Source organism: Pterocles gutturalis, unplaced genomic scaffold (assembly GCF_000699245.1).
Source record: "Pterocles gutturalis isolate BGI_N339 unplaced genomic scaffold, ASM69924v1 scaffold7550, whole genome shotgun sequence".
In the NCBI taxonomy this organism is placed as follows: domain Eukaryota; kingdom Metazoa; phylum Chordata; class Aves; order Pterocliformes; family Pteroclidae; genus Pterocles; species Pterocles gutturalis.
In genome coordinates, this window is record NW_010143333.1 from 14,825 (window position 1) to 28,558 (window position 13,734).

At 38.2% G+C, this 13,734-nt stretch overlaps 2 protein-coding genes across 2 annotated transcripts in view; one reads left to right on the forward strand and one right to left on the reverse strand.

Moving 5' to 3' along the window:
* Positions 1 to 3,914, forward strand: part of SLC25A40 (solute carrier family 25, member 40) — a 17,697-nt gene extending 13,783 nt beyond the window's left edge. Inside the window, exons 9-10 of the mRNA XM_010084687.1 lie at positions 599 to 679; positions 3,799 to 3,914. Coding sequence (XP_010082989.1) covers positions 599 to 679; positions 3,799 to 3,914 — 197 coding nt within the window. The remainder of the gene's footprint in view (positions 1 to 598; positions 680 to 3,798) is intronic.
* A 3,640-nt stretch (positions 3,915 to 7,554) lies between these two features.
* LOC104469940 (RUN domain-containing protein 3B-like) lies at positions 7,555 to 10,980 on the reverse strand (the record flags this gene model as incomplete). The annotated part of the gene is made up of 3 exons (XM_010084688.1): positions 7,555 to 8,022; positions 10,337 to 10,452; positions 10,834 to 10,980. Coding segments are annotated over 3 exons (409 nt in total), but the record flags the coding sequence as incomplete, so codon positions are not given.
* Between the last annotated feature and the right edge of the window lie 2,754 nt (positions 10,981 to 13,734).

A 13,734-nucleotide genomic window follows, 5' to 3' on the forward strand; every position in this document is an offset into this window, starting at 1 on the left:
TATGAAACACTGAAAACAAGTTGGAACTTGATGATCTTTAAGGTCCTTTCCAACCCTAGCCATTCTATGATTCTATGAAACTGTTTTAACTTTCATATAGAAAAAAATTTCTTAGCCACTTTCATACTATGGACCAATGACAACAGCATGTGCAGAGTGAAATAGCACAAAAAAATTCCTCCATTTAAAACAGTTGCAGATGTCTGCAATGGAGATTGCTTCTTGATGCTGCTGCAGTGAGGCTGTTGTGATGATCTTTAGCTGCATGTACAAAGTGACATGGAGAGGCTCATTTGAAAGCTAGTTGACTTTCTTCAGCTACATCTGTTGCCCTAGAAAGGAATATTGTCTCTGTTCATACGTCTTACTCCAGGCATTACTACAGGTTTTTCCATGTCATGCTATTTTGACTTGAATATTGTATGCATTTGAATACTGTATGAATTTGACATCCTGTGTAAATAGTATGGATAAAAGTAACAAAAAAATTAATTAAACCTAATAATTACATCTGAAGTGACTCTCTCTAATTGCTAAAAATATTTTCTGTGGCATTGTATATATTGCTTAATTCACTGGTTTTTTGTACTATATTGAGTTCCACAGAGGGACTGTACATCAACCTGGGCAGTTATGAGGAAAATTGTCACTAAAAATGGGATTGCTGGATTATTTGCTGGTAAATCTTTTGATCTTTCTAAAAAAACTAAGACTAGAGAGGAAGTTTTTAAATGAGTAACAATTGTTATCGATGTTAACATGGATAAATTATATAATATTTCCATCTCTGTGAACAGTGTCAGTTATGTAATAGTTTTCATATATAAAGCAACAGACATGCATATATCCAGAGAGAATTCTGGTAATCTCTTCACAAATTACTAAACTACAGCTGTCCAAACTGGACATGATTTATTTAAAAAATAGAGGGCTTGGGTTTGACAGATACAGCTGTATTTGCAATTAAAAATGGTGGGAAAAGGTTCCGTTGAGGAAATAGGTTTTTTCAAATTTGAATAATTTGTTGATTTCTTAAACTGTAATGCTTGGGTTTTTTTCAGAAAGAATTGGTACAAAGGAAATTTAATGGACTGTAGGTTTGGAAGCTACAGCATGGAGGTGTTTCTAGACTGAGAAAGTTTCTTAGATGCAGTTTTTAGTCCAGGGCTAAAAATTTCCAGTCAGTACTGTTGCAGCACCTATATTTAGGAATAGCCATCCTAATTTTTGTTCCCCATCTCATACTATTTTCTATACTCAACTTTTTTGGTTCTTTCTGTCTCAGAAACAGAGCTTAAGCTTCACTGGTATTTTTCTGTCTCCCTTTGTAGTCTTTGAAGAAGATACATTATTGAGAACCCATGAAGTCTGAGTATGGGATAGATATTTTGAAGTAGAATTCCCATAATAAAATACTGTTATTGTCCTGTGGAATACTAGGCCCAGGATAGATTCCATCTATCCTATGATGCAGTCATTTTAAGCTGGACTTTGATGTGGTTTTTTACAGAAGACTAGAAGATATGTCAATTAGACAAATGAAATAGAGTATTTTTCCTGAATGATGGCTTGGTATGAGGTTCCTAGTTTCTCCAACCTATTTATAACTAAACATTCTTCCACCATTCAAAGAAATGCATTTCATAGTGAATGCTTTTAAGTTTTGCTTCACACTGATCAGTGCACAATTCATATCCAAGTAGATATGAATATGGAGGTTACTGTGTTACATTTTGGGAGTGCTCATGTGCTGTGCTGTGATTATCGGTTAATGGAGTTCTTTGAGACCTGCCGTCCACCTGTGCACTCGCTATCTACCTTCTCCCCCTTTTTTGTATTGTGGCTGAGTGGGAATTAAGAGGAAGCTCAGGTGGGGCTAGGCATTTCCCATGCTGCATACCCAAGTATGCATGCAGGCAATCTGTGGTTGCCGCCACATCTGACAGGAACTGAGAGAATAAGAGTCTCCAGCCTCACATGACAGTGCAAATGGATATTCATTGTGTGAATGTTCAAGAATTCTAATTACTGGTTCATATCTTTTTTGTGAGTAACTGCTATCATTCATCAAACAAAAGTAAATTTTACCTGGGGGTGAAACTTTGCCTTCACTGAATATGTACATTCAGGTAGTTCTATAAATAATTTACTAGCCCAAGTATCACTGGACTGAAACAATATCACTTCTTAACTAAACTGTTTTGAAAGTGTTTTTCTTTTGAATATCTTTTCTATGTATGACAACTGGAGATGGAAAGTCCAACCTTGAATGTCTGTAAAATGCTCAGTCACACAGTGCTCTTTACTTCCTGTGTGTCCACCTCAAGATGCTCATCTCCCTGAGCTTTCTTACTTCCCCAGTACGTGTAGTTCACCTCCCCCCAGTGCCCTTCTCCCAGCCTTTAGGGGAAGAGATTCCCATGTCTTTCTGTCCTCAGCAAGCCTACATGGTGGGTGAGACTGCTGTTGTCCTGTTCTGTTGAGTGGCTCTTTGTTGCCATGCACAAAATTCCTTTGTAATGCAAAGGAGGAGGAAATGACAAGATACTGAGATAAAAGTGATATTGAGATAAAAACCTATAGTAGTTCATGCTTAAATGAACAACTGCAAGAGATGCTTCAGACCCAGGATACTTGCCAGTCTCAACAGCACTGCATTGGTTCATTGGCATTCCTTGTGTGAATGGCTACACAGTCGAAGACTTGCAAGACGTGTGTGTTTGCTGAAAGAGATTAAATTGGTTTACTTGCTGTAGGGTGATGACATAGCTGGGTAACAGGATTTGTATGTTTCAGAGCACTGATGCCAGCAGAATGCAAGACACCACAAAGTATCAATATTATTAAATCTTTTGGGTGGAATGTAGTTCATAGGTTAGGATACCTACATTTAGGTCTTGACATGTGGGTAACAGTGTGTACAGATGTTCCCTTGGTCAGCCAATATCTCAGTTCAGTCTCCCACGTGGAGGCGAGATGACTTGGGGATATTCTGTCTGGCTTCCTGCTCCTGTTCCAAAGGGACACAAGTTTTCCATAGGTCATGTGCCATCTGCGCTAGCTCCATGCAGATGTCTTTGCATTTCAAATGGAAGTAGATGGCTGTGTGTAGACAAGTGGATTCAGCCTCATTTTCCTACCTCTAGGTAAGCTGAATCACTTTCTAAACTCCACTAACAAGACCAAGTTAATTGTAATGGGAGACGTTTAATGCCTAAATTCTATCATTTACACATGCGTCCTTCCACTTTAGTTAAGGTGGCTGTAGGTCTCAAGATAGTGGCAGGGGAATCACACTTTTTACTTAACAGTTGGCTTGAAAGGCTGAGACACATACCTACGGCAGAGGGTACAGCCCAGCATCGTACTTGACCCCTTTCCTCCCTAACTTTATCCATTTTGAGATTCAGGGCTTCCTGAACCTCAACTTGTCCCACATGAGCAGCAAGTTCCCACTGACATTTAGGGGAAGGCACACAGTCTGCCCCCAGGCCACCTCTGCTGAGCTGGAGCAAAGTAGCCCTGCAGATGGAGGTGGTCCACCTCTGTGGAGAGACAAAGGGGGCAGAGACATAGTGGACTTGTGGCAGGCGGGCGACACAGGATGGCACAGGTGAGCGCATAAGGTTACTACAGTGGTAATGCCTACAGCTAGTAATTTCGGTATCTTGGATAGGTAGAATCCCAGTTCTACACTGATATACTATGGTGTCAATATATTGTGACCACTAAATGGTACGACTGCACTTCAGTCCAAAAACAAATGATAGTGAATACTTTCCTTTCTCTTCCGGGCAGGTATTGTTCCACGGTTGTTTAAAGTTGCTCCTGCTTGTGCTATAATGATCAGCACATATGAATATGGAAAGTCTTTCTTTTCTAATTTAAATGGAAAAATGAACCAACGTCCTTAATTCTCCTTCATCAGATTGTGTGAAGTCAAAATATATAGTGAAAATTATTGTGCCATATTTCAATCTATCAAGGCATTTTCTAGACTTCCCAGTGAATTTCTGGCATTACATTTGGTAAGTAAATACAGCTTCATTTTTAACTGTTTCACAAAGGATGAATTCACTTTTTATCTTTTCTTAAGACTGAGAAAATATACATGACCCTTAAACTATCATTGAAGATTTTGTGACTTCTCTTGCAGCTAGAAAGAAAAGAAAGGGGGGGGGTGGGGGGAAGGTGCTCTGACTGTTCTTCCATGATGATTAAAAGAGAAAAAAATTGAGGCTGGACAGAGCAATGAAGAATAACCATTGTCACTGTGTTAATTTTCAGTATGACTAAACATTTTTGTTGAGTATTTAAAATTCTATTCAGAAAATGTTTTAGGCTTCCAATTGTATTATATGATTATTCCTCCATAAGGAGGTTGATAGGGACTTAATTCATTAAAGGATTATTTATTCTCACTTAATACATGTTTAATTTTGGGCATGTTTGGTCTTTGCAGCTCTATGTTTTGTGTAAGTGCATGTTATAATAGCCTTTGGCTTCTCAGGTTTATTTAAAATGAAAAGTGCTTTAGGTCAAACTGGGAAAAAGGTACATCGTGCTCGTTAGAAACCTTGAGAGCATGGTGAATACAGTGACAGGTGCTGCAGTGGCTTTTTAGTTTAAGGGAATGCTTTAAGAAGTTGAAACACACGCAGGCACTGATGTTCTGGAGGAGTGCTCCCTCACTTTTTTTTGGAGGTGCAAGCTGTCACTGTCACAAAGCTCCAAGGCAGGGCCAGGCTGCCTGCTGGGGAACACTCCCCATACACAGTTTGTCTGCCATCACCTGCCTGTTGAAGGCCAAGTTTGCTGGCATAAACGGAGGTGGCTCCATGCCCGTTTGACTCACATGTGTACCTATCTGAAGGCAAGAGCACATTTAGTTCTCTACTGTAGGCACAGACGCTGTCTGCTACAGTGTGCTGCAATGCATGTGGTATGAAGAGTTGCAGCATCGCCCTTGGCCCTAGACACTTGATTTACTGAATCAGAGCTTTGTCTGAATGTGGTTTTTTTTATTATGATTATTTTTATATCCCTTCTCTCATGCATTTTCAATAAAGTGGTTGAATTTTATTTTTTGTGTATTTTAATGAGGGGGTGTGCTGGTACAAAAGCAACTCAGTAGTCACGTGATTAAGACACCAACTTTGGGGTGTGCTTTACCTAAGAAATGGACTTCAGTCTTGTTCTTTTATGAAGAGGGTATCCCAGCATGTGTTTGGCCTTGGTGAGAATTCATCACACACTGAAAAATGCTCTAGTTATAAAGACATTAGGTACGAAGTTACAGCATACAGTGCAAGCAAGAGGTATTACCATAAAAGATACTTGACACTGTTCCTGCATTGTGATTTTTCAAAGAAATTTTGCACTAGAAACTCAAAGTAAGGCCTAAGAGAAAGAAAGTAGTAGCAGTGGATCTTGGACCACATTGAATGAAATACAGCAACAAAAACAAACTCCCTGTTTTGCAAGAAAAGTATTTGCTATAAGCTCAGTAATACTGTAGTTTTCTGAATGGTCTTATTTTATCGTGTATAATTAAAATACAGACAAAAAATAGTAATTAGTGATGATACAAAATGTTTAATTTACATGCCACATTTATGGAACATCAAGGCAACAAAACATACTGGCATTTTTTTCAATTTTTTTGAAAAATTATTAATGTTTAGATTTGAGAAAGACACACATAACTCATTTCCCATGCACAAAATGACACCCAGAAACCCACAGTGGTGTCAGACTACATAAAAGACTTCAGTTAAATGACACATGAATTCACACCAGTAGCTCCAAGAAAAGAGCCATCAGCGAACATGACTGAAGATCATGATTATAGCCCCCTCCAAAATACTGATGCAGTGGGAGAAGTGTTTAAGAGCAAACAAGACCGAGTAAATCACTGTACCTTGATGTAGAATGTTAACTTGTGGAATCCGGATTCCCTCACTGTATTTGTAGTAAAAATGTATCTCTAATTTACAAATTAGTATTTAATAATGGTACTCAACCACCATGAGAGAGAACATGTGCTTAATGTGATAAGATAAAAAAAAAGTTACATGAAGTAATGGACATTCTGACAGTGTATGAAAGGACTTAATGTCAGAGTTTATTCCAGATAAATTAAATGAATGTGTATTTGAGGGCTTGAAAGACAAGGTCTGGTGGATTTTGCTAAGCTGCTTTAAAAATCTGCATTAAAATAGCATCAGTAGTTGTTTACCCTGCCATGGATGCAATGACCTGCAGCACTGTGGACTAGAGAGTTGAGATGTGTCTTGAACCTCCTCCAGCTGAATCCAACAGTGCCTTGCATTCCAGAGATGTGTAGCCTCCTACTTACAAAGGCTAAACATTCCCTGTAGTTTTTAGTAAAGATAAGAATGAATCCTCTTTTCTTTCAAGCCCACCCTAAAATGACCAGATTATAGTAGTAGTGCCAAGGTACCATTACAAAAGGCAAATTAACCGTACAGAGTGTAGTGACATACTGTAAACACCTAAGAGTAAGCAATAATTAAAAATCTGTCTTGTATTGCAGCTACTCATGTAAACAATTTATGAAACTTCTTTGGCACAAAAAAGCATTTTCCCTAGCACTTATAAATACAATGTACTTACATGCATTTAAGTTTTGTTTAAAAAGTTAATCATACTGATAAGCGTTACCTTGATTAGCAAAATTCATAGATAAAGGATCCATTGTATCTTACAAAGAATTAAGAATATAGTTTGCAATCTAAAAATAAATTTGCAAACTTTGAAACTGTAGGGTAATCTGGAAAGTTAATTTCATTTAAAAAAAGGTCTCCTTTTTTTTCTATCAGTATTTTAAATCAATGGCAAATAATTTGAGAAAACAGACTTAAATAAGTTCTGCCATATTACCTAATCAAGAAAAATACCTATTGCACTACTACGGAATGAGAAAAATCTTTAACATGATAATACTGTCATTACATTGTCTTTGTTTCCCCTTTTTTATTCTCCTGGGGATCTTGCCAAAAAACACACAATTCAAACTTCCCAAGGTGCTAACCCCACCATCCTTAGTCCCCATCTTTCCAGCAAGGCCAATAAACCAGGAAATTTCTCACGCAATGTTTGATTATCTGTAACTCATATCACTCAAAAGCATTTAGTGAGTTTCCTCAACATTTACAAATGGTCAAATGATTTAGATGATCAACTTACATTTGTTATTCACATGCAACTTCAAGAATTAGTAAGAGTGTTTCAGTGCGATTCTTCAGTGCAATTCAGCCGTCTCCTAAGTGCCATGATACTAACAGGAATACAAAATCTAACATGGAGTCAAGTTGAGAAGAGCTGCTGATAGGTTCAATACGCTGTTTCAAATCCTATGCAACACACACAGATGAAAAGCACGATTTGTAGGTAAAATATTTATTTACCTGCAAAGACTGTTGTTAGGGATTCCCTGCCTGTTCTGCAAGAGTTGATAGATATTTAAAGCACTGCAGAGAAGCACCATGGCTAGAGTAGGGCCAGGCCATTGCAAGGAGAAATAAAGGTCATGGCAGTTAAGTAGGGGACTGATTTCCAACTGTTTCATTTTAAAAATCAGTCATAAGCATCAGATTATATGTCCTGTACCTGACCAAGAGACAAAGAGCTTTAAATAATTTAAGCATAAAATAGAAAATCAGAAAAGTCCTTGGGGGGAAAAAAATGTTTGAATGAAAACTGACAGAATTTGCAAATTAAACAGGTAACAATGAAAAGAAAAAAATAAAGCAGTTCGTTTTAAAAATTAGAACTAGCAGTCTTCATTGCAAGTCATTTTATGGAACATAAACCAAATGCATACAACACAAAGCTCTTCCTTCTTCTGTGTATCTCAAGATGGTGTTAAGCCTGGACTTGTCATCTCTGTTGTGGGACTTGCAAGATATTCACTTGATTTCAGACTTGTAAGAGATTTGTAGCTTGCTACTGAAGTAAGAGAGCCACAAAGACCAAGCAATGATGGAGTGTCTTCCTTCCCTGTTAAGAAAAACAAGAATTAAGCTTATCATTTTTACAGCATGAGGTGACCTGACCACAAAAGAATGAGGGAATTTATGCCATACCTTCCCTGTCCAGGTGGAAGAGCTCCCTGCTCCTGCACTACAGGCTGGGCTGTAGTCAGTCTCCTACAGAGGGAGATTAGGGGGCTCCACTGACTACGCAGTGAACAGAAGTGACTAATTCAAGCACCATTTTTAGTCGAGTACATTATATATAAATGGAAGTGATGTTACCAATACAACGTCAGTACCAAAGATCTAATTTGGAATCCCTGAGAAAGAAGTAGAATTAACTGGGCTCAGGATATGTCTCTTTAAAAACAAACATGTTTGGGTTTTTAGTCCTTGGTAACTTGAAGTGCATTAGGCTTCAACCACTGGAAAAAGCCCTACAGTGTAGGAGGGGCAGTGCAAGTATCTGCCCTGTTAACAAGACACATATCCATAGGTATAAGACTGCATTGGACAATTTTTCTATTTATGTCTTCCCTTCTCAGAATATATGTTCAAGTCATTTTGTGCCAACTCTGCTAATAAATTACACTATAAAGAATTTAATCTACTCGCATCTCCTTATTTCATACTCCTGGCTCACTTGCAGAATAGAAAAGATCACCTTAAATTAGAGATTAAAATCAACTTTTAAAGGTCACAGGCACAAGATTTTATTGATAAGACAGTCTACTAGCATTTTTAAAATTCATTTCTTAAAGTTGTGTCTCCTGTTCCTGACAGAAAAGTTTTATTCTCATGAGAAGGATGTAAGAAAAAAACCAAACAACACAAACCATGCACTGCCCAACAATTCATTATGAAAAAAAAAAAGTGACATGTAGTTCTCTTGCTTCATTTATGGGTCTTACTAGCAGTTTCCAGTAGATTTTAGGTCTCACCTCTACTGAGCTTTTTTCAAGTGACTGAATAGCTTTCCCTAAAGAATGAACTAAACTAGCTCTTACAGAGTCTTCACTTTTAGAAAAATATTTATTCCCATAAAAACTACCCTTTAAAGAGGACATGCAATTTGAGGACATAAAACACACAAAGAACAGTGTAACACTGTTTGGGCACAGCCCTTGATTTCAACAAGTGTGAAGCTAGAAATCTGACTACATGAGGGGGCTTAACAGTAAAGCAAAAGTTTACTACTAATCATCTTTTAATTAAAACTGCCATACTGGGAGTTAGACCAGAGGTATTTTAACAGCAGGATCACATGCTGTGTTTTACAAAATTATATGAAAGCTCAGGTACTGATGAACCTCACTAGCTTAGAAGTCAGATGTTATGCTACCTTTAGCGACAGAGTCTTGAAATTGAAACCTAAACTATTGTTATCAGTTGTTTTCTGAGACCTTACTTTACAGAAAATAAAACAAAGCATAACTTCAAAGGACTAATATTGTAAAAAAGCAGTTGAAAGTAGATCTGCACAAGAACTTTCTTTATAATAGCCAGGCTGCTTCTATTTCATCTTCTCTAAGCTAACTTGAAATAATGTACATTTTAAGACTGCTTACAGTTTTTTTAAAAGTTCTAAATTTTACATCTCTGATATTTTAAAACTAAGAAATTTTACAGTTATGAGCTACTAAGGCTCTGTACCGTCAAGTCTATTTAAAGTTAACAACTGACAAGATACAAACAGGATTTTTATAGCAATTTATGTTCTGTACCCAAAATATTACTAGTTCAGAAGTCTTCCAGCATTTTTCTGCTTTTCACAATTGCCCACAAGATGGAGCAGGTAAACTGCGATAAGCGTACAGATTTTGAGAGGGGGGGTGTGTGTGTGTATTAAACTCATATACTAATATGGTTTATTATCATTTTCTTCTCTGCGTATTAAGAGAAACACTGTCAGGCTGCATCTCCACAGATAAATGTTGAATGCAAGATGCAAGAATGACAGTAGTAGGTGTAAATCCACTGCCTTTAATCTCTTTTAAGAAACAAAAAAGGAAACTTCAAAGATTTGAGTTAATTATAGCAGAAAGATGGTAGAAGATGTTCCTTGTAGATGAGCTGTCCCTGGTTCTTTGATGGAGAAGGAAGATATGCAACATACTTGAAGCTTAGATTTAAATGCAGCATGAAGTCTTATAATTATTGGGGGTGTGGGGCAACTTGACAAAGTGTAGTGCTTAGGGAAACTGAAACAATTTGCATAACAATGAAAACATATGCTGTTCAATGCACATTTTGTTCACACTGAAAATTCATCTCACAGGGACTGAAGATCAGAGCTATGAAGAACCAAATAAAATGAAGCCACTAGACTGGCTCTGTACCTTCATTTAACAAGTTCATTCCATCCTGCTTTCCATCTTGGGAGTGGCCTGGATCCAGAGAGGATTGAGAAAGACTAACTTCTGCTGAAAGCTGGTCCAGACTTTGAAAACTTTTCCTGCAAAGCAAGTAATATTTAATAGTAACACATTTAAAGATCTAACTAGATATCTTCAATTCTCCTTTAACAGTTTTCTAAAAATAAAACCCAGGCAGTTAATTTTTCTTCTCTTAAATACTCTCTTTACTTGTTTATTTCCTAAAACACAGTTTTTTCTAAATGCTTTTCTTTCTTTCTTTCTTTTTTTTTTTTTTAATTAATCCAAAGGGAGGAAATTTTTATGGCAAGTGAAAGAAACGGATTTTTTCTGACAGCTGATCCTTGTACATTGTAACAGGTAATTCCAGTAGGATACATTCAAAAGTATGACAAGGGAAACGTATCATTTTGAGTTTTCCTGTTTCTCTAAAGGTGAATAAAAAAAAATATTCAGCTCACTCATCCCATTGTTGATTGTGCTTTCTATAGAGTAGAGTGTCCAAGGCAACAGCATTGACATCAAGAGCTCCTGGTGAAGGCCACTGATTGGTGAGGTGAGTAGTTAATTCTTGTCTTGATCTCAAGTCATTATTCTTTAGCACAGTCCTGTGAATACAAAAAGCAGTAAATCTCAGTCTATTAAATGCAATTCCTTAAGGTACAGAAAGAAAAACAGGACAAATAGTCCTGACCAAGTTGATATTCTACTTCAAGTGACCAACAGATTGCAATTTTCATAAATCATCTTAAACTGTTCATTTTTCCTAGGGGAAGCAACTTAGAAACCTATTGAGAAGTATTTAGGAACAGAAAAAAGTTGAAATCATAATCTTCCTGCAAAAACAATGAAAAATCAATTGCATTCTAAAGATTCTTTCTGCCAGCATGATGGTAATTAACAGGCCAACTTTTTTGCAAACCAAATACGGGAATGTGATGTTCCCTCCTCCTCCCCCATTTTGTTTTGCATCTTGAACACACACCCCACATCCTCCCCCGCCCCCCAAAACTTCTGCAGAATGAACCAAAAACCAGAGACGTTAATTCCATTATTGGCTTCCAGGTAAAATATAACACATAGTTATTCTGTTTTCTACCACCTTACAGTTTCTAGTAATTTATGTCTTTAAATTACAGAAAATGTTAATTGAGTACCTTACATGTTCAAATTAGTTTTGCCTCATATTCTCATGAAGCAGACCAGTTCTCTAAAATTCTGGAAATGAGGAAGCTAGTATGCCAATATTGGAAATAATCTGCAAAAAGTCATACGGTAATAAGGAAAGTACACAGTTCTTCAGGCTTCAAGTCAAGATCAGCCTTTTCCAATAGCGCAAGGCAACCTCCAGCCTACCCTTATACTGTTGTAGAATAACGCTAGGAACAAAAGTCATATTGCTTCTTAACCCATAAATCCTCCAATCTATTAAATACTAGACAATAGTAAAATGCTGCTTAACAAGTTTGACCATCTGTGGCCTGAAGCAAACAGCTGATGTATCTCCATACCAAATGTACTCAAATGCCATGCTGTTATCTGAAATGCCCAACTGCATAGCAAACTAAATAACTATTCGTGGTACACATGCATTTATGTGAATTCACAAATAACAATGTCAACAGGTCTTTTTTTTACAATGCAGTTTTTATTCTGGTGGTACTGGAACTATTTAGACAAGAACCTCATTGGGGGCACATAACACCAGCAGTAAGGAATTTTTAGTAGCTGACTTTGAGAGAGGAGACAGATGCACAGCAATTTTGCAAGAGAAGGTGGTGAAGCATCACAGTGAACAAAACTATTTTCAATAAATATTTTCTCAACGTGACGAATTCCCCAAGCATTCATGCAAGTAAACAATCAACTTCTCTACCCTGAGATCTCCTCCCTCACCCTCCTCTCTAAGTGGCTTATAGGAATAAACATTTTGATAACACAAAGCTCTCAGTAATTTCAAATATCTTGTATGATATTAACTTCCCCATGTAATTCCCCTAATCCCATGGGGTACATCAATCAGTAAACAGGTCTGTTAAAGGCTTTTTGATTTGAGGAAACTGAAACACTGACCTAGCAAGTTCTTACGAGGTTAGCCAGCTACATTACATCACCTCCTTACTCAGAAGGACTTCTTGTATCCTTTAACAGAAGTTTCGTAACAGGACACAGTTTATATTACCAACTACGCACACAGAAACTAAATGCAAATTCATACACATATAACACGTATGCATAAATTTCCATTTGGACAACTCCTCCATGTTCATAGGATCATAGAATGGTTTGGGTTGGAAGGGACCTTAAAGATCATCAAGTTCCAACCCCTCTGCCATGGGCAGGGACACCTTCCACTAGACCAGGTTGCTCAAAGCTTCATCCAGCCTGGCCTTGAACACCTCCAGGGATGGGGCATCCACAGCTTCTCTGGGCAACCTGTTGCGGTGCCTCACCACCCTCACAGGAAAAAACATCTTCCTAATATCTAATATAGCTTTACCCTCTTTCAGTTTAAAGCCATTACCCCTCATTCTACCACTACACTCCTTGATAAAGAGTCCCTCCCCATCTCTCCTGTAGGCCCCCTTTAAGTATTGGAAGGCCGCTATAAGGTCTCCCTGGAGCCTTCTCTTCTCCAGGCTAAACAACCCCAATTCTCTCAGCCTGTCCTTATATGAGAGGTGTTCCAGCCCTGTGACTGTCTTCATGTCCCTCCTCTGGACCTGCTCCAAGAGGTCTGTGTCTTTCCTGTGCTGAGGACTCCAGAGCTGGATGCAGTACTCCAGGTGTGGTCTCACGAGGGTAGAGTAGAGGGGGAGAATCACCTCCTTTGACCTGCTGGTCACACTTCTTTTGATGCAGCCCAGGATGCGGTTGGCTTTTTTTCAGCGCACACTGCTGGGTCAAGTTGAGCTTCTCATCAACCAACACCCCCAAGTTCTTCTCCTCAGGGCTGTCCTCAATCCATTCAAAAGTCATTGAGTACCTCAGTCTTCTCCATATACTGGGTTATCAGGTCTCCCATTTCCTTCTGGAGAGGGCCCACATTTTTGCTAGCCTTCCTTTATCATTGACATACCTATAGAAGCTCTTCTCATTGCCCTTGACGTCCCTGGCCAGATTTAATTCTGTCAGGGCTTTAGCTTTCCTAACCTGATCCCTTGACGCTCAAGACAGTTTCTCTGTATTCCTCCCAGGCTGCCTGCCCTTGCTTCCACCCTCCGTAGGCTTCCTTCTTGTGTTTGAGTTTGTCCAGGAGCTCCTTGTTCATCCATGCAGGCCTCCTGGCACTATTGCCCAACTTACTTTTTCTTGGGATGCATCACTCCTGATCTTGGAGGAGGTGTTCCTTGAATATTAAC